Source organism: Nothoprocta perdicaria, unplaced genomic scaffold (genome assembly GCF_003342845.1).
Source record: "Nothoprocta perdicaria isolate Ctin4 unplaced genomic scaffold, notPer1 scaffold_71, whole genome shotgun sequence".
Taxonomy (NCBI): Eukaryota; Metazoa; Chordata; class Aves; order Tinamiformes; family Tinamidae; genus Nothoprocta; species Nothoprocta perdicaria.
Genome location: NW_020455988.1, coordinates 1,191,724 through 1,210,943, shown reverse-complemented (window position 1 = coordinate 1,210,943; position 19,220 = coordinate 1,191,724). Strand labels below are relative to the sequence as shown.

The following is a 19,220-nucleotide window of genomic DNA, read 5'->3' as shown; positions in this document are numbered from 1 at the left end:
TAAAACAAAACATCTTCTTTTGCAATATCTATTCTTCAATGAATTCTGTCCAGCTGGCAATGTGTGAGGACGTTAGCTACAGCTACAGCGTATTTCTGGTCCCTTCTTTGGAGGGCAACACAGAATGGGCGATGCTTTCGGCGAGGCTGGACCAGCAAAGAACAGAACTCCCCCGATGCAGCATGAACTGCCTGGCAGGTTATGCTCCAGCTTGCTGCACAAGATGCATTTCACAGAGACGAGCCCTGACTAGYGCTGTGCCTGCGTATCCTGAACTGAGGCTGCTGCTGCAGAGAGTCAGGCACTTTATGCTTAATTAGACAAATGAGTGACGTTTTTTCTGTTGTTCACAGGATGAACTTGCTCCAAATCACACGACTCCTTTAAAGGACTGTTTAAAATGCACACTCCTTTTGATCACATCATTTTTTTTCATTAGCTGTTAGGCTGTAAACACATCTAAAACACATGCTTTCTTTTCTACTAATTAGTAGTATACCTTTTCTCCTGTGTCACCCTTGGGTCCATTTTCTCCAGCATCACCCTATAATTAAAATACGTATTATTTTAAAATAATTTTTTTGTAAACACACAGCATTCAGAGATAAGTCAGCATTGAAACCTGATTAGCAAGTTAACAGTACTAATCTGGTAGTTAATCTCCTTAAGACATACTCAAGAAGGGTAATTTATACAGTTGCTCTATCTTTGCCTTTTTGCAATCTTTCCTGTAATTATAAAGAATTTTACAGACCCTGAAAAAGCATAAACTACCAAATAACTATCTTGTTGGTCTTCAGACTTCYGCAGTTCATTATGCTTTAGTGAAGGAATGATTTCATGATGATCCAATATTTAAATTCCTAAAACACATTTCAACACAACACTTTCACCTAAATGCATCTCATCAAAATCAAACTCCACTACGTTTTATTAGCATTCCTATGTGATTTATGATATATGCTGTTTCAGATACTTCCCCATCAATTATTCACAAACTAGAAAAAAAATGCTGCATTTCACCCCTCCAAGGAAACCACAAAACAGACATTACTTGTAAATAAATTCTAAAAATTATTTATTAAAAGACATTATCTGAGCATTGGTCTTTTTCACTGCTTGGTAGGCATTTACTATTTTAACAACAGATTTTTAAACAAGCACTTCCAGGTTTTGTCTATAAAAATATCTATTTTTCATTTATAATAAGTCAGCTATTTCAAAACACCAGATTACACCAAAATAAACCTTCATTATATATGAGAATCTGGGTCAAAAACTTAAGTGGAACTTGAGGTTCCTGGAAGGTGCAAGAGATATTTAAAATACTAAAAATATTGATAAATATTGACCCTAAATAAAAACATTTGAGTAGGTCTTGGTCATATACCAGTAGCAGCAGTATTCTAATAACATTATTTATTCAGTATGAATACTGAATACTTTAATGTAAAATTCTTTCAGAGGACTTGGAGCCCACTTTGTCTATTACAGTCTCTAACACAACGAGAACTAACAATCTAGCAGCACTTTAATTAAGAGCCCAATGAGGCACAAAAATACGCAAGGGTAACTGTCAGGCATGTTATTCTGAGTCCATTAGACATGATTCTGCATACTGAGGGCATTCATAATTACAGTTTTTAAGGAGAGACAAAGGATGTTTGTCTCTCCTTAAAAAAACAGCATAATTTTTACAGATAGAAATATTAAAAAATAAAAAAAATTAGAAGTTGCAGTTATTACTTTATTTTCCAAAATAAACAAGATCAGATCATCTAGACTCTAGGTTATCATTGTCACCTAATTGCTTATACAATAGACTACTCCCTGTAGAAAASAGAGCGCCAAAACCAATAAATGAGATGCTTTCTCATTTAGGCAGGCTCATTTTTTTAAACTAATCATTGTTGTGATTAGTTGCATCAACTGTGCAGCCTTTAAGGCACGTCCAGTATTGTCCATGCACAATCCCACTGAATTCTGTAAAGTAACTTGTATTAGTATTTTTGATACTAATAAAGGCTGCACAATAGCTCTGAAGTTCCAGGTAGCAGTAATTTTGCTGCTGYTGTTTGTCTGTTTTTAAACTCAGAATCAGTGCACTTGCAGGTCTCCAAAACAGAACAAAAATGAAGGAAGTGAAAAATGCCTCACCTTTTCTCCTCTCTCTCCAGGGTCACCCTGATTAACATAATCAGAGCACAGAAGTCTTAAGTTACTAACACACAAAATACACAAACAGTAATATGCAAGAGTCAGGAAACATCAGACAATTTATTTAATATGCAAGATGCACGAGAACAGTTGGAACTTGYTTAATACAGTGGATGATTCCCTAACATTACGGGGAACAATGCCAGCCAATGACTCCAAGTGGAAATCTGATGACATTCTCAAATGCAAAAAACAAACAATAAAATCCTCGTGAAACAATAAAATCAGTAAGTGTAATAGAACAACCCAATAAACAATACAACTCCAACACAATTTCAAAAGATTTCTATGTAAGGCCTACCTTCTTTGGGACAGAGGGTGGAGATGTCCTGTTTTATTCTAGATTAAGCCCTGACAAACAGACATATGTCTTTGTGAAGTGACCTACCAGGACAGAGGTGACTCCTAGGTTCACTTCTCCTTATTTGGGGAATGTATGAAGGCAAAAATCAGAAGGCTAAATGTAAGGGGGAAAGTCTTATGATTCAATTAATGGTTTAGAAGAAGGAGAAACAAAACCTTACGCAATCTTGAACTAATTCTTAATCAACTGAAAGAGCTCTCAGTGCTCCTAACATCCTCTGTAAAAAATATTTGCTTTTTTTTAGCATTATGTTTTAATGTTGTAACTGGTTCAATGGCAAACGCACTTTTGTACCCTGAGCCTGACCCTGACAACTGCAGTGGCCTGCAGTTCTGGCCACTGGCACATCTCTGCCCCTCCTGATGGCTGGTGGTCGCTAGGCAACTCAAGGAATACACTTGTGAACATGAATTAAACATCAATTGCCATAATTTGGCTTCCTCTGTACACAAAGTAAGAAAAGGTTATGCTCCCAGATGATTTGCTTTCATTCCTGATGGAAAAGCAGCCAGTCAGTAAATGCAAAGAGTCTGCCCCCATGCCTGTCAGCAGCAGTGTGATCCCCAGCATCAGCTGAGCTGTAAATGTGCACCAAAGACGCTCGCAGCTGATGGGATTAGAATTCAGTATTATCGCTCTGAGGCCCACAGACCTCATCATCTCAGACACAGCAAACCTTCTCTTAAACAAAGTCATCATAACCCTTTTTTGCATGTTCTATTTCACTTCTTCAACATTAAAACAGCAAACCAAATTACTTAAAAATAGAGACATTTTGCTGTAACAAATACAGACCCAGACATGCTCCTAATGAGGTTTGTCGTTGACTTCCATAATAGCAGAATCAGCCCTCAAGACTTAACCCTGACATTCGTCAAAGAATTGACCACAGTACTTCTTGAAAAGAAGCCTGAAACGCATTGTAAGGAGTATAAACAAAGCCTTTTAAAAAGGTCCCCAAATTCCCAAACACTTCAAGCATACTGCATTTGCTTGGCAGTGGATGTGTATGCGTCAGTGCCACTGGCTGGAATTACACATGCATGGCAGAAGAATATGCTTCTTTATGGTGAAGTGTGTAAAGCCTTTTATAACACTGATCATTGGAATGAGCAGATCATTAAAAGCCAGTCAGGATATGAATGCCAGTCAGAAAGCTTAACTGTCATCTATATTCACTCACAGACTGTGTGCTTCTGGTATCCCTCCATTTTCAATACTAACCTTAAGCCCTGTTGCTCCCTTCTCTCCTGCTACACCAGGCAAACCTGGTTCACCCTAAAGGCAAAGGAAACAAAAGATGAAGTTGAGGAGGACACGATGAAGTACATTAACAGCATTTCACCTACTGTCCTATTTTGGGTAGATAATAACGAAAAATTTTAAAAATTCAGTTTGAGTAAGTACTTTATAATTGGGCCCTCATCTACCTTATTTCATTTACTGGAGTAGATTAATTATAGTCAGCTCTAATATGTAAATAATTCTACAAACAAAGATAAAATGCACAGGTAACAAAACTGAAAACACAACTTTTGATCTGGAAAGTTGGAAACTAACCTTAAGAACATAGTATTTCTAGCAAGTTTGCCAATTGTTTTTTCTTCCCTAAGAAGAAATACCTACAAATACCACAAGAAAAGCTTAAGTGATTTTGACATTTGTGCTTCTGGTCTCACATGGAAGCCAGATGATGGAAAAAAAGTTAGAAGGACCAGTTTCAGAAATGGGAGAACTTGGAGAGGTTTTAGTTTTTTAATCTAGCTTGCTTGATTATTTTACATAGTCTAGTACAACTGTCTGAAAAGTACATTTTAGAAAAACTAAAAATTTCATGTTTGAATAACAGTGATCCCAATTTTGGGTACACTAACAGAATATATATTCTCTCACAACTGGAGGAGTCATAAACAATTTTTTTAAGTCAATCAACAAATGACAATTATTTATAAACTTTTCTTTTCCCAAAAAATTAATACTGGTGTTGATTTTTTCAACTTACAGAGAAAAACAGAGTTACTTTTTTTTTTTTTTTTAAGAAATATGGTAAAGAAGTGACTTGCCTTAATTAAAAACTACTATGGATGATAACTAACCGAGCAACACCTTTTATAGAAGTATGTCTCAGTTTCACAAGTAAAGATAATTTTTCTGGTAACCCTCATCTACCCAACCACATTGCATTTCCGGGAGCATGTTAAAATGGCATCCAAGAAAGATCTGAAAAAAACTAAGGCTGTTCTCTAAGCTGTTTATTATTATGAACGTATAAAAAGTATTTAAGAGTTTAATTCAATAACTAACAAGATAGTCAAATTAGAAATGTTACATAAACCTCAGTAATTTATAACAGAAACTCAGAAGACTATTTTTATAGAGTATTCAAACTGAGCGGATATAATTTTTCTGCCTTTATAGACAATTCGGCAATTTTATGACAAACCGACTAGTCAAAAGCTAAAGCAGAGTTCAGATAGAAGCTGGCTATATCTGCAACAGCAGATATATTTCAAGTCTTTTATTAAAAAGGGGCTTCTCTCTCTCTTACTTACACAGTCTCACATCACAGACAGAAACACTGGTTCTGTACAAAATTCTGTTCTATTCTGCTTCTGAATTAGCTAATAGGAATACGTAACACATTATGTCACCATGATTTGGGCTGTTCTGTGATATTAAAATGATTACAATTCTTTTGAAACATGAGTGGGATATTTTCAAAGTTGCAGAAAAATGTTAGCTGTGAAATACTAGTGAGATTTTTCAATCCTGAGAAAAAGCTACCATGAAACCTGCATGGAATTAAATAACCATTTAAGTCTGGCCCTGGTCAAGGCTCCTTTGTACTGTAGCAGCTTTAAGCTGATACTGTAGTGCAGGCATTTTGTGTGTGAGTGGCCAAGGTTTGAAGCTGTTGGAGATTAGGCAGAAGTGCCTTAAGGACTGACCTGAAAGGCACTTCAAGAAAACTGTCAGCTGACAAAACAAAGCAAAAGCGCCATGTGAATATGCATTTGTTTGTCCTCACTATGCTACCCCAAAGAAGTTTGTTCCTGTCCCCTTCATTTTAAAACAGCTGCTTTCTGCTGATGCTTTCAGGAGCTTAAGTCTCTAATCAAAGCGTCTAAGTCTCAAGCTTGCAATTTACTCCTAGGTTTATGTATCAGTGCAATAAACGCCTAAAGCCAATTCTGTAGCTAGAAGAGGCAGAATAACAAGAGATAAGAATCATTTTATTTTCTCTGAAAAAAAGTGAAAATTTCAGGCTGTTAGCTAGTCAGAGTAAATCCCTGTTTGCACTGCCAGTCTCATTGCTGATCCATACGTGACTTCTATAGCCACCTCTGCACTCCYGGCTCTTCAAGTCAGAGACATCATCACACTGGAGAGGAGTTCTGAGGAAAGGAAGGACCGAAAGCAGATCCAGGAAAACACAAAAACGACCCCATGCTTTTCTACTTTGTAGGGATTATCCTTTCCTATTTCTAAGGGCCAGAACCACAGCGATTATTCCAAAGTCATTTCAGTCACACTCACAGCATCCCCTTCACTGTGTCATCAGTACCAGGAATCAGAGCAGTAAGATGAAGGGCTCAGCACACTAACTATTCTACACGCAACCCGCTGTGGACATTCTCAGTGCACAGTAATGGGTCTTTGTGCCAAGGAGCTTCCTTTTCCATCCGGCATATCCTGAAGGCATGGCAGAGTCTGCTCTTATGTGTAGACATTTAATAATCTCATTAATGCCTTAAAGGTCCCCAAACAAACAAAAAACACCCACCAAACAGACCAAAGCCATCCCAATGGTGAGGCAATTCCAACAGCAGTTATAAAGCAAAACAACACCTAACATTTTGAAAGCTAGCAAACTGATAGCTCTTCTCCAACTACATACTTAAACATAATGCTATTTCAGGAACACTGGTCTCAAAACATCATTTTGATACTTAGAAAAAAAAAATTTAAATCCTTTTGTTATTAGGTATGATTTATCACTTTTTTTTTTGTCAAACTTCTATTAAAATTAAGGTGTAAAATCCTTCATGAATATTTTTCAGCCTCACACAGTCTACAGAAGAACAAAACTACAGATGCCATTTATAAGGTCAAAGACTTTACACTGTTGTTCAAGGAACGATACATGTGCAAGAAAACTAGACATTCAACAGTGTCATCTCATTCAATAATTTCAATTAGGCTTTCAAGCTGATAAAATGAAAGAAGCCATGAAGTTAAATATCAAACCTCTCATATTTTTGCATTCAACAGGCCACTAACGTGCTTCCTACCTCTTGCTAAGTTTCTCTTTAGCAGTGCTGGTAATGAAGGCGTTCAGCTGCAGAAATGAAGTGCCTTCTGCACATCGCTTTGTTTTCAGATTGAGGCAGGATATGCAATTTTTGTCTTCTGCTTGCAGAGTGACTTTGCGTCTAACACATCTAAGTTTAGTCACAGCCTCTCTGCATTCATGAACGGCTGAGAACTGCCGCTCAGGAGAGAGGCTGAATGACAGCGAGGGCCCTCCTGCCGCCTCCACAAGAGGCAAGGTGAGGGACTGAAGCTGCCCTCGGGACACTCCCCTGGCGTCTTTCCCTTAGGGCAGCAGTGCAGTGCAGCACTCGGTGCAAGGTACCAGCCCAAGAAATGACTTGCCCTCTTTGCCCTTCTCCTTTACCCTCCTTCCTACTTAGACCACCCCAGAGGAACTGTGCCGTTCAATGAACACTGCATGGCACAATGATGCACCACAATAAAAATGAATCCAGCTTTATTGCAAGAATGAAGGGTGTTCATATCTTCAGGACATGAAGATGGGCTAGGGTTTCCACGTACTGCTCAGTGATGTCAYCCCTCAGCAAGATGAGATGCAACTGACATCGGGATTGGTAGAGAAATAGCCTWTAACTACTATTTCACACAAAGCTGTTGTCTCATGCCTTCAAGTGACTGGACCAATCCCAAAAAGAGGGATTTTTCATGACATGATGCAGTGTACAGATAGACAATGCTGGAAAATGTGCTTTTTCCAAGCGTCATGTTAAAAACTGTAGTATGGAACATAATCCTTTAGCCATTTGTCTATCACAGAAACAGACTCCACCATCAGAAGCTTGGAATGAGGTGACACTTATTCACTGTCACCATCTGAAGTTATTCAGATCCATTTTGCTGAATTGAAAAATAGCCTCAGGACAGTAGAAATCAAAATTTGCAGAAAATTTCATATTGTTCATCCACTCATCCAAAATCAAGCAGTTTTACGCATCAGAAGTGTGAATGCTCAAGTACACAGAACACGAAYGTTGCAGACACATGGCGTTTTGTTGTCATTTCTTACATACTATAGGGAAACTGTAGGGTCTCCATCAGTGCCATATTGACTGTCCAACTACCAGATACGTTGCCACATGGTGCGTGCTGTCAATAGCAATAAAGGTGTTAACATGTTACAGGAGCCAGGCTGTGGAGCTGCCATTAACACTGATGGAAGTTCCACATGTTAACCCCAAGTGCCCGGATGGGAGAACAGGCACTTCAGTTCCTCAAGGGCAGCAGCTCTCTAACGAGCTAAGTTACTGTCACTACTACAATGAATTAGAAAGAAAACTTGCAGCAGCAAGCTGTGATGTCAAGGCATGACTGAACAACTTACTCAGAACACCAACTACTTAAAAACATGATGATTTCTAGAATTGGCTGAAACAACTGCTTTAAGACACACAAATGTTGTATTTATCCTCCAGCTGATCCTAATTACCACAGAAAACCAAATGGTAACATGCCAAAAAGAATATACCTAACTCAGCAATTTGATTCCAGAGGTTCAGATGACTCAACGAAGAGTCAAAAGGAGGATGTTCTTCTGACCAGCACAGTAAAACATCTGGGTTCCACTCTTGGCTCTCTCACCCGCTATTGACATGAGTGTTCTTGTATTAACTTGAGCAAAACATCCTGTCCATTGAGCAAGTGTAAAGACTTGCTTGCATATCTGGTGACGGGGGCAATCTCAACACATACGCAGAACTGAAACTGATTTTGATCAGCATTCAAAGGTGCAGCCCTTGCAGCCAAGCACGGTGCTTCTTGGGTACAGCTGTCAATATAAGAAAAGTGCTCATAAAACAACTTTTCTTGTTTCTTTAACAGAAAAACAGACTGTAGGTTGCTGTTCTGTGACAAATTTAGTTTTGGGCAAATGCCTGTCTATAGCAGCTGGTTGGTTTCCACCTCATCCTGAGAAGACAGATTGTTGCTATTGCTAAAATTTTCAGTCACTAGAATGTAATCAATTTTAAGGATAAGGAAACATAAGAGGCCCCCAAACTTAATCCAGTCTAATTTTACTCTATATATACATAAATGAGGACAGTTATTAAAGGGGAAAAAGTGGTTTCTCAGGCATGTTACTCTGATTTCCATTTCACCCAGACTTGATTTACCTCCTTTCAACTTGCTTTTCATCCCCTCAAAAGTAACTTAATTTTGTTTCAGCACTGGAAATTTCTCCTGGCCCACTCAGCAGCTAAAATTAAGTGAAAAGACACTTGAACAAGACTCAGCTGGACTGCAAGTCTGCCTGAGAATTTGTGAACTTCTTCTAATGAGGTTTCCTTCATTTCTCTTTTTTTGTTTTTAATACATGTTTGTACACATACACACATACACTTCCTCATTTCTCTAAAGAAAAGGGATAATACTGCTTTCAAACTGCCTCCCCTATACAGGGAAATACGAATTAATTAGAGTAAGAATTAACATGGGGCAAAAAGTAATCACGCAATCTTGTATTTCCATGCAGGAGATCCTTTTCTTCCTTCTATTCCAATGGCCTGAGAAAAAAAAAAGTTTATTTTCTTAGCAATTTGCTACAAGGTTGCTTGCACATTGGTCTGCAAAGGAAGGGAATGCACAGAGGCACCTCCTTGCTCTCTGAAAAGTTTCTGCCTGTCCCAGAGACAAGAGGGCTTTGAGCAGCATTATTAGGTGGCTCTTTTCGAGTTACATTTATCAACTAAAGAGAGTTGCTAAAATCTCCTAAAAGCAATTATATCCTGTTACTGATTTACGTATCACACATAATGTAAATATCCTTGCAAGAATACTTCTAATGTTTCATTGGATTTGGCTTAAAAGAATAATGCGACGATGTTTCCTGAGAATAACTGTGCCAGTACTTTTAGTGGAACAAAATCTTCTAGTTAACACTCCTGCTTAAACATGTGGATCATGTAAAGTAACACTTACTCTAATATTTAGAGATTGTCTCTGAAAAGTGGTTCATGTGTTAAGGGATTAGAAATTGTACTAAGTGCACTCAGAATTTATGAACTAATTCCTAGACCAATTGGTCAGAGTTGTCAATTGTCTCTTGTAATCCACTACTTCAATTAAGGAAGAAGTGAAGGGAAATGGAAAGAAAAATTAGAGACGCACTTATGATGGACACGGCCTAGCTCTCTATTATTCAACTGCTCAAGGGAAGAACAAAGCTAAATTCAATGACAGCATTCATCAGCTGAAATATACTTCAGTGGCCAGTGAGGAAAGCATTCACACACACTTAATTTTAGGAATGTGCTTAACACTCACTGCCTTTTAAAGCCTGAAAAAATATTAACCAGGAGCTTCTTGCACTGCACATGCTGACAACAGCTCACTGATTAAAAGGCTATCAACTCGAGGCTTTCTTGAAGCCTTTTAACCCTTTGGCTTCATAAAAGTGGATGACTTACACTGTGATTTCAGGCCAAGTCAACATGAATCTAGACAAGAAACGCCAGTAGTACAAGCAAACAGCTTACAGTACAGCACAACTCTAACTTAACTCTGTAAGTGTAAATACTGACTCCTCAAAAGTCTGTATCTAAATTTGGAAAGCAGGGAAACTCTGACACTAAAATTAATGCTCTGGGCCTCAGTCAACACTATCTTCTGCGGAACACTATACTAAGAATCTGGTTTTGCATATAATTTGAAAGAATCCATCTTTTGGTAGGAATATGGAGTACTGTGCTATATTATATTTAGCAATACTAAATTCAGATAAATAGTATTTTAGTTTGATTTTCTTTATAAGAGTATTTCCACACTGGCAGGACTTGACCATTTACTAGAACAGATTTCAACATTCAATATTTGTCTGCTTAGTATATTCTGGGAGCATCATGAAATGCTTGTAGTCAAAACTAACAACTATGAAACGGCCCAAAGAATTTGAATCCATTTCATTTCTATCTGTATGGTTTTTCTCACAGTATTTAAATTCCAATTTAGTAATATGGCTTTTCTTACTTACAGATCTAAAGTAAGAGAGTCAAACTACATTAAAAAAGAAGTGACTATCTTATCGAGTGGCAACTATTTAAGAATTGCTTTCAGTGTTTTAGATGCCACAAATATTGAAATCAATCAAATAAAAATAAAACCATAAATTAAAAATGTTAGGATCTATTTTAAAGCTGAAATTTAAAGCTAGAAAAAAATCATTTGAAGATGCAATGTATCAAATGCAAATGCACATTTTCTTTCTTTTTCATGAAAGCTGAATACCAGCAAATTTATCTGTTTTTTCAAAAACAGATGTACCTGAGCTTTACCAAAACACCTTAAAAAAATCTGAACCTCCCCAAACAATGCTTGCTGATCAAATAGATTTTATACATTTAAATTATTTCACTGATGTCCATTTTTACGCTCATGTGAGTAAAGTTCCTTACCATCTACCATTCATGACACAACTCAACATGGCCAAAAAATATCACAGAAAAATCTCAAGTCTGCAAAGCAAAGTTATTTTTGTAACAATTTCTTACAATTTCTTTTGTGTAAAATATAGCTAATTCTAATTTGTTGTTGTTATTAGGCAGCAGTTAAAACATTCTCAAAATCACAAAAATCTTAGGTTCATAGCTATCAATAAAGCAGTAAAGAGTGATTATTAAATCGTTTATTATCACCACTGTCCAAAGAAAGTTATAATACTCTAATTTACAGAATTAGAAATGGAACATTTATTCTGTTAGGAAACAGTAATTAAAATTAAACTTTAAAATGTCTTTGATTTTTTTCCTGGGACTCTTGGGAGGAAGGTCAGGAAAAAAGTATTGAATAATATTAATTTTGTACACTGTCACTCATTGCTCCTTAAACACAGTGAATGGACTATAACTTTTTCTTCTAGTATCCCTGCGAGTGCTTCTGAAGTTCAGTATGAGCGCTAGTGCTTGTGAGAGCAGTAGAAGGATAATGAAGGATAATAGTATTTACAGSCAGGGAAGAGCTATTATGTGCGCTTCACTCTGCAGCTCTGCCAGCCATCCCTAGCAAGGTGGTAAAACACCCCTGCTGTCTTCCTGCAGCCTCTCTTTATGGAGAGCCGTTCTGAACCATGAATCAAGTTGGTGATGGCACTGGAACATGACACAGACTTGCCTGAGTTAATACTCCCAGCTATGGAAGATTTTGTAAAAAAAATAATATTATTATAAATTTCTCCGCATTTTTTTCCCAAATTTCAATTTCCTATTATTTTTTACCTGCATTTCCAGTTTCTTATTATTCTCTATTTATACCTTGCATTAACACTGTGATTGGCATCGTATAAACACCCCATGGTARCCTGTTTACATCACACAATTGAGCTTATAGAAAATAAGATAACCCTGCAGAAAAATGAAATTTCTCAATACACTGTCTGAAGTGGTACATGACTAAYGTGCATTTCTCTCTGGTTTMCATTAATCATTATCAATACAAAAAGCAAACCTTTAGTTTAAACAATTACACTTATGGCCTATTTWAGTKWAAAAAWAACAGAAAAAAAAAGTGACTTTGGGACACAATATGCAGTTGAGATCACAACTTTGGATTTACTATTCCATGTTGCTCATGTGGATGAGCTCTGACTGACTTCAATCTATTACGTACAGAAGTTCAGTGCTGATGCAGTCAAGTGAACTCACCACTTGTCCGTCTCTCCCTGGTACCCCAGGCACTCCAACAGAACCCTAGAGGGAAAGCGATACCACATTTACCAAATTAAGCAGGTCATGAAACATTTCATTTGAGTATTTAAAAAATATGTCGAACGCTTGCATATCCTAGAAAGGCAACACATTTTTCAAGAAATATTTTTTACTCCACTGATCTCTTCCCCGCTTATATTTTATACTAATTAGACATGTCCATATACCGCCCATTTAATGACTGTCCCACTCTGTCCTACTTCAGAAGGACACCTGAAGTTGGTGGTGGATGCTTTCTAATGTTGTAGGCACTTTACAAGAAATTTAAGAATTAAATTTCAAGAGAAAATCTTGAACAATTTAGCCTGACAGTGCAAACTGAAGCAATGCTTTTTAAATTGACTTGGTAATAAATGCAATTCAAATTGAAAAACCAATCAGAGGCCAGACACAAGGAGCAGACATAAAGGAGGAAAGCAAAATATTAGTACTGAGTTGTGACATTGTAGGAGTCTTTTTACAAAGCTCTGGCACAAACTTTAAGTTTCTGTGTGATGGACAGTTTCTATTGTAGTAATTTGTGCACCTCTCAATATGGGTATTCAGTGAAAACCTGAGGCATGAAGAAAGCAGAAAAATTGTATGGGCTTACATAGCTTTCTCTTTCCTTTTTATAGTAAGTGTTGTGCAGCAATGAAGTTGAATTATTTTTATTTTTCATTTCTAAAGGTATGAACAGGTCACATGAATGTGATACTTGCTTGAAAGGCTGACACTCTAAAAAGAGGTCAGGGAACTGAGAAAAGGCTGAGACTTTGCTAACAGTGAAATGTGCGGATGCCCATCACCCTTGATACAAATGAGCACTCAGTGAAGCCCTGCAGGCCCTGCTTTCTTTCAGACTCAAGAGCCAGTACATGATATTTGCCCTTTTATTCACGTGAGTTTGAAGATGCACTACAAACGGAATAGAAAACGAGGCCAAAACCAAAATGAAATGCATCCAGAATGGATGTATATGTATGTGTTCATCAGCRAATATGGATGGAATAATCCTGTAAAAGAAGTACCCTCCTCCCCTAAAACCTCCAAATTTGAAACCTCCAGAGGCACCACCTCATAAGACAGCGGCAGATCAGGAGGAAACTGGTCGACTTCCACACGGTAACACTGGAACCCTAGCAAAATTCAGTACATTGGCATTTCAGTCTGTCCCCACGTCCCACACCAGTCCTCCTGCTTATTCCCAGAGCTTCCATTTTGCCCTTGCCTCTATTCACCAAGTGCGTGGCTATGACTATTAGCCAGTGCAAGGGTGCCTTGGTGAATATTTTCACATCTTGTATCAGTTTCCCAGAAAACTAGAAGACAAAGCTCAGGAGGATGTTAAGCTATATGAGTGACTGAGCCTTCATTTCATCAAATTCCTGCTGTCAACAACCTTAAACACCTACTGATTTTTCTTATGAAATATTTACATCAGAAAGCATAAATATTGTTGATTATATCTTGTCCTTAAGAAAGTAGAAGTTTATCATATTTTAAAAAAATACATCAGTACATCAATTTTGCTAATGCTGTACATGTAAAATATATCACAAGGATCTTAAGGAATACATTTATAATGGCAGCATTTATTGTCACATTCTCACATTGCTAATCACAAAAGGCAGTCTTCTTCAGTATGCTCTGTCCTGCTCATAGTTGACAAAAAAAGCACATATTTGTATGCTTTTTAAATATAAGCAGKTTTTTTTTCTTGTTCAAAAAATTCTACTTTAACAGATGCAAACAAGCTATCACTTTAAAGATATGAACTCAGAGAAAAAGAGAGGGAACATCTTTCCCACATTCACTAAAACTACTTATTACTTTCTTTTCTTTTGTTTCATTTTATAAATTAAGACAGTTAATTTTATTACATCTTTTCCATAGCACTTTTTATCTTTTGAAAAACCTTTTGAAAAAGACCTGCCTTGGTGGTCCGTGGTTAGATGCTGGAAAAGTACCACTTACTGGCTGTGGTACTGCCCATATATTTAGGACTGTTTTAATGGCACAGTTCTGTAAATCCTAAGTTCACTCCACCAAACTGRGGGAGTCAGTTTTAGTAAGTGTAAATAATGCTGAAAGCATTCACAGGAAGTCAGTTCTCAGGTTCCTGAAGAAACAGGAAGACACCAGCAGACCACCTGAGCACAGACAACCAGATATCATTTATCAGTAACACCTATGTCCTTTGTTTCTGCTAGTCATATTTTTAGTCATATGGCACTGATCTACTTGAGTAAGGACAGGCATTTAATCAGAAACTCTATCTCCCTACCTTTCACAATGTTTTAACTTTGGTTTCACGGTTGTTCCAGTGCATGAATGAGAAAAGTGTAGTGAACTTTTCACCTGAAAGTTAAGAGACAGACTAAAAACGGTCTGTTCTGCATTGCTTGAACTTCCTATAATTGCAAAATTASAAATGTTATGTCTTGCATTATATGGTTGCAGTTGGCAAAAACAAAGTTCAGACCCTAACCTAACTCCCCCCATGTGGTGTACAGTAGCTAATCCCACCCTCCTTTGCTGCTCACAATTTAGCACCAGGAAGAACAACCCCTTTCCCAGCACTATTGTTCATACTTTACCTTTTGTCCTTCAGGCCCCTGAGGTCCCTGCAAAGGAAAAAAAAAATCAATTAACATAATAACTGTAGCCAGTTTAAGTTAAATGACCAATTAAAATTGCCCTCTTGTATAAGCAGTCTGAGACTAGACCAGAACCAGCCTATGTTTTATGCATCAAGGTAAAGTAAAACTTGCTGCTGCACAATGGACCTTTTCTCTTCTTTTTTGGAACAGATTTAACTACTAACTGGAAGACTCAAACCTTCCCCTCTTCTAATCTTTTCCATCTCCCCATAATGACAAATCAGTCGTCATTAAGAAGACCAAAGTTTTTCTGTTTCTGACACCAGCTAAAAGCCAGTTATGCATCTGTAGTAATATATCTGTTTGGCRGTATGAAAGCAAGATTTATGCAACCAAGGGTTTTTAAGACTGACAGAAGCATACAGCTCAGTATCTCCCCACCTATCTCATTAGAGGTATCAGGATACAACACTATGTTTTATCCAGCAAACAATCTGTGCCATCATTTACAAGCAACAGAAAATACTTGAAAAATCATTAAGATTCATCTTGGGAAGAAAAAAAAACCACCATCTTTTCCCCATGAACTAAGATTGTGAGAAGAGGTATCTCAGTTCAACAAGGTTGCTTGATGTCATACAAGAGTCAAGGCCCTATGGATTTTAACAGAATCCATTTCTCATGTGCAGTCTCCAAAGCACCCAAGTGGTTTATGGCCATAGTGCAGAGCAGAGGCAGTAGGGAAGTAGTCCAGGTGACCATGTTTCTAACATTACATCAGTCTATCATTACTGGCAAATCAGTGCATCTTCAGTTCAGTCCCTATGGACTCTTTTCAAGAACTCAGCTCTGGGCTATCATCAGATTAGTGAGCAGGAAGACTGCCTTCTTATTTAGGCTGGAAAAAAAAATCCATCTAGGCCCTGGGTTTCGAGAACTGCTACTTAAATCGGGTCTCATTTTCAGTAAGTTAATTGTAATATTTGCTAGTGGTTAAGCGAGTCAGCATTACTGAATACGGCACTGAAGAACAGCCTATTTCTTCAGAATTGCTTTTGAGGAGTCCCTATGAAAACCAAAAACGGAAAGAAAAACAACACATCAAGAGGATGTTGGTAGCTGTGGGCGGTCTGCTGGGTAAGGGATATAATAGGGATATAACAACATACTGTAGCTTTTCCTTTCCTGAGATTGCACATAAATTGACTTCAGTGCCTAGAGGAATCATAAAGTATCTCCTTATTTCCACAAATCTTCTAATTACCAGACASAAAAAACTTATGAAAGAAACCTAAACTAGCAGATGGACATGAAGAGGAAATTGCAGCTTTCATGCAAGGTATTCCCTTTCACTTCAGCAGTGCCAGTATTCTGTCTACTGATGCCATTTTTGGTATGCATGGGCACACAAAATTACTCTGCAAGTGTGTTGTTGCATGTTGGAGAAGTCCTTTATAAAGACTGTAATTTCTAGACTACTAGCATCAAAATGTGCAATGCTTTAGTATTGATGAATCACCTAGATAAAAGACTATTTAAGAAAAGAGATTCATTATAATGGGAACCTCATATAATTCCTGACTAAGCCACTGAACACACTCATGAAAAGAACAGCAATAACTATTAATTGGTGCTCAGACAGAATCTGTCATCATCATTCTCCTAATCATTGCTCTGACGTCCCAGACAACAGACAGTGAAGTACAGAGGTTACAAAATGCCAAAGACTATTTTTTCCTSAGATGGACTGAGGCATTGACTGTGATAGTTTGTCACAGACTTTTTCAGCTAAACAAACTGAGAATGGCTCCTTGAAAAATTTAGTATGAACATGCTGCCAGAGTGAGGCAGAGAGCGCTGCAGCAGCACTCTATTGAAAACAAAATCTCTATCAGCAATTTCTCGAAGGAACTAACAAAGGCTAACACATCTAGCCTTGGCTGTTGACCTGAAAGGGTGAATTCAAGCCAGCAGCTTCCCAGTCAGTTCTGTCTGCTCTCTCAATGCTCATTTTTTTTTTTCATTTTTACATCAGATTAAAAATCAGTATTAATTCATTTTAAATGTGCTTTCCACAGTTAACTGCAAAGTTGCTCTTTTCTGCTTTTCACACATTCTTGGGAAGAAGGTTGGTCCTCCTTATTTTGAATAACTAGCAAAAACAGTAACAGATCTAACGTTATTGAACAGATGCCCAAGAAGCCTGAGTAAGCACAAAACTGCTAGTTGGCAAACAAAACATCTTAAACAGAGAGATTTTGTGTTTGAGTTAGTCATAAAATATTAATTTCTTTTGCACAGACGCCTTTACCTGAGTGCTGTGGCTGTTTTGGACTGTCCTGCTCTTGCAAACAGCTCTAAAATTACTTGCATGATTTTTAAATCCAATTTCTGAGGAAAATATTAGTATTTTTTCAGTGGCAATAAGTGGCTGTTTCATACAGTAAAAACATTTAAGATTGACTTATTTTACAAGGGGCTAAAATTACTGCACATTTTTAATATTAGCTTTTTATCACTGTGTACTAGTTGAAAGCAGATCTAAACATGACAGCATCAATAATGTTCAAAAAAATCCTTCCAGCATGTTAATCACAAACAATAATATCCCAAGCGGTGTTTTCTATATTGCAATTTAACAGACTGAAATGTATCAAATTTTTGAGTTTTCCTGTCACTGGCCACAATTTAAGTACTCATTAAAAGTCTGCAACTATTCAAGTTGCAAGTTCAGAAGAAACACAAAATTCATCCAAGATAAAGTAGAAGATAGTTCTCATATGGCATTTAAAAGGCCTTACAGTCAGAAAAGATCAGGAAGATGCCATGGGCAGGGAGATGAATTATGCAGCACACATATTTAACTGAAAAGGGTGAAAGGTGAAGGGAACTACAGGCCTTGCCTCTTGCATAGTAGATATTTTGCTAGTTCTCCATAATGTTTCAAAATTTCCTGCTCCTTTGGTGTCACCTCACCACTCGCCATCCCTCTGAATTCTCTTACTTCTGTCTGCAAGAATGAGAAAACTCATTCAAGAGTTTGTAAAAATTTCCTTCAAGAACTTAAGGCAGGGGAAAACTTCAGATCTCTTTCACCTTTTTTAGAGAGTGGCTGTTCAGGGCTTATAAGCGTCCTACGAAACAAACTGCAACTAACCAGTCATTCTTATATTCCCTTCTAATATGAAGGATACATACTCCTTTTTTAATGTAAACCTAAGCCGCCATCATACCAAAAGTGAACTGAACACTCACTCCCTACTTGGCTCTCTGAGGAAATATTTCCTTTCTGACATACAAACTAACAGAATTGAAAAACTTCGGAGATAGTAGCTCTTCACAACATCACAATCACATCACATAAGAGGAACAGAAGCAGCCTGGCACTCTGATAATCTTAAAAATGGGGCATGAAGAGATCTCTGGAAGCAACAACCGATTTGTCAACCCAATCCTTCTTCAATCCTACCCCAATGCACACACACTTACATTCTAAATAGGGAAAAAAAGAGAAGCCATTCTCTTCTGAGGGCACATTCCTCTGTGCATTCCTTTGTGCACACTCAAGAGAAGCTGCACTCTCTCAAGAGACCTCTGACATTGTCATTCTCTCTGTCTACCTTCCCTGCCTGAGATGAAGCAAGGCACTGAATCATTACTGCTGTCTCACATAACATCATCTGAAACATAATTTACTTTATTGACATAGAACTTCATTGAAAATGCAGGAGGAAGTGGCAGCAGATTCTCAGTTGGAGTAAATTACCACATCGTTACCAGAGAGACTGAATTTTGCTGAAATGAGAATATGAGCACTTCCCAGAACTCCATATGCATTCAAGTGTTTTAAACTTTTTGTGAATTGAGGCACATATTGTAGGAGTAGGTCACATGTTACACGAGTARGTTACATGTAATGGGCTTGCGGCACATTTGGAGACAAGCTGGAAAACATGCTGTTATCTCATTATCTACCATCTCTCACTCTTCAAGAGTGTTATTCCTCTGCTTGGAAGAACAGAAAAT

The 19,220-nt window shown here is 37.6% G+C and overlaps 1 protein-coding gene across 1 annotated transcript in view; it reads right to left on the bottom strand.

The window, feature by feature from the left end:
- The window catches only part of COL25A1 (collagen type XXV alpha 1 chain), a 246,054-nt gene that overhangs the window by 53,985 nt on the left and 172,849 nt on the right, over window positions 1-19,220 (bottom strand). Inside the window, exons 13-17 of the mRNA XM_026050874.1 lie at window positions 15,192-15,218; window positions 12,550-12,594; window positions 3,806-3,859; window positions 2,158-2,184; window positions 500-544 (exon numbers count right to left, since the gene is read on the bottom strand). Of these exons, the coding sequence (XP_025906659.1) occupies window positions 500-544; window positions 2,158-2,184; window positions 3,806-3,859; window positions 12,550-12,594; window positions 15,192-15,218 (198 nt within the window). The remainder of the gene's footprint in view (window positions 1-499; window positions 545-2,157; window positions 2,185-3,805; window positions 3,860-12,549; window positions 12,595-15,191; window positions 15,219-19,220) is intronic.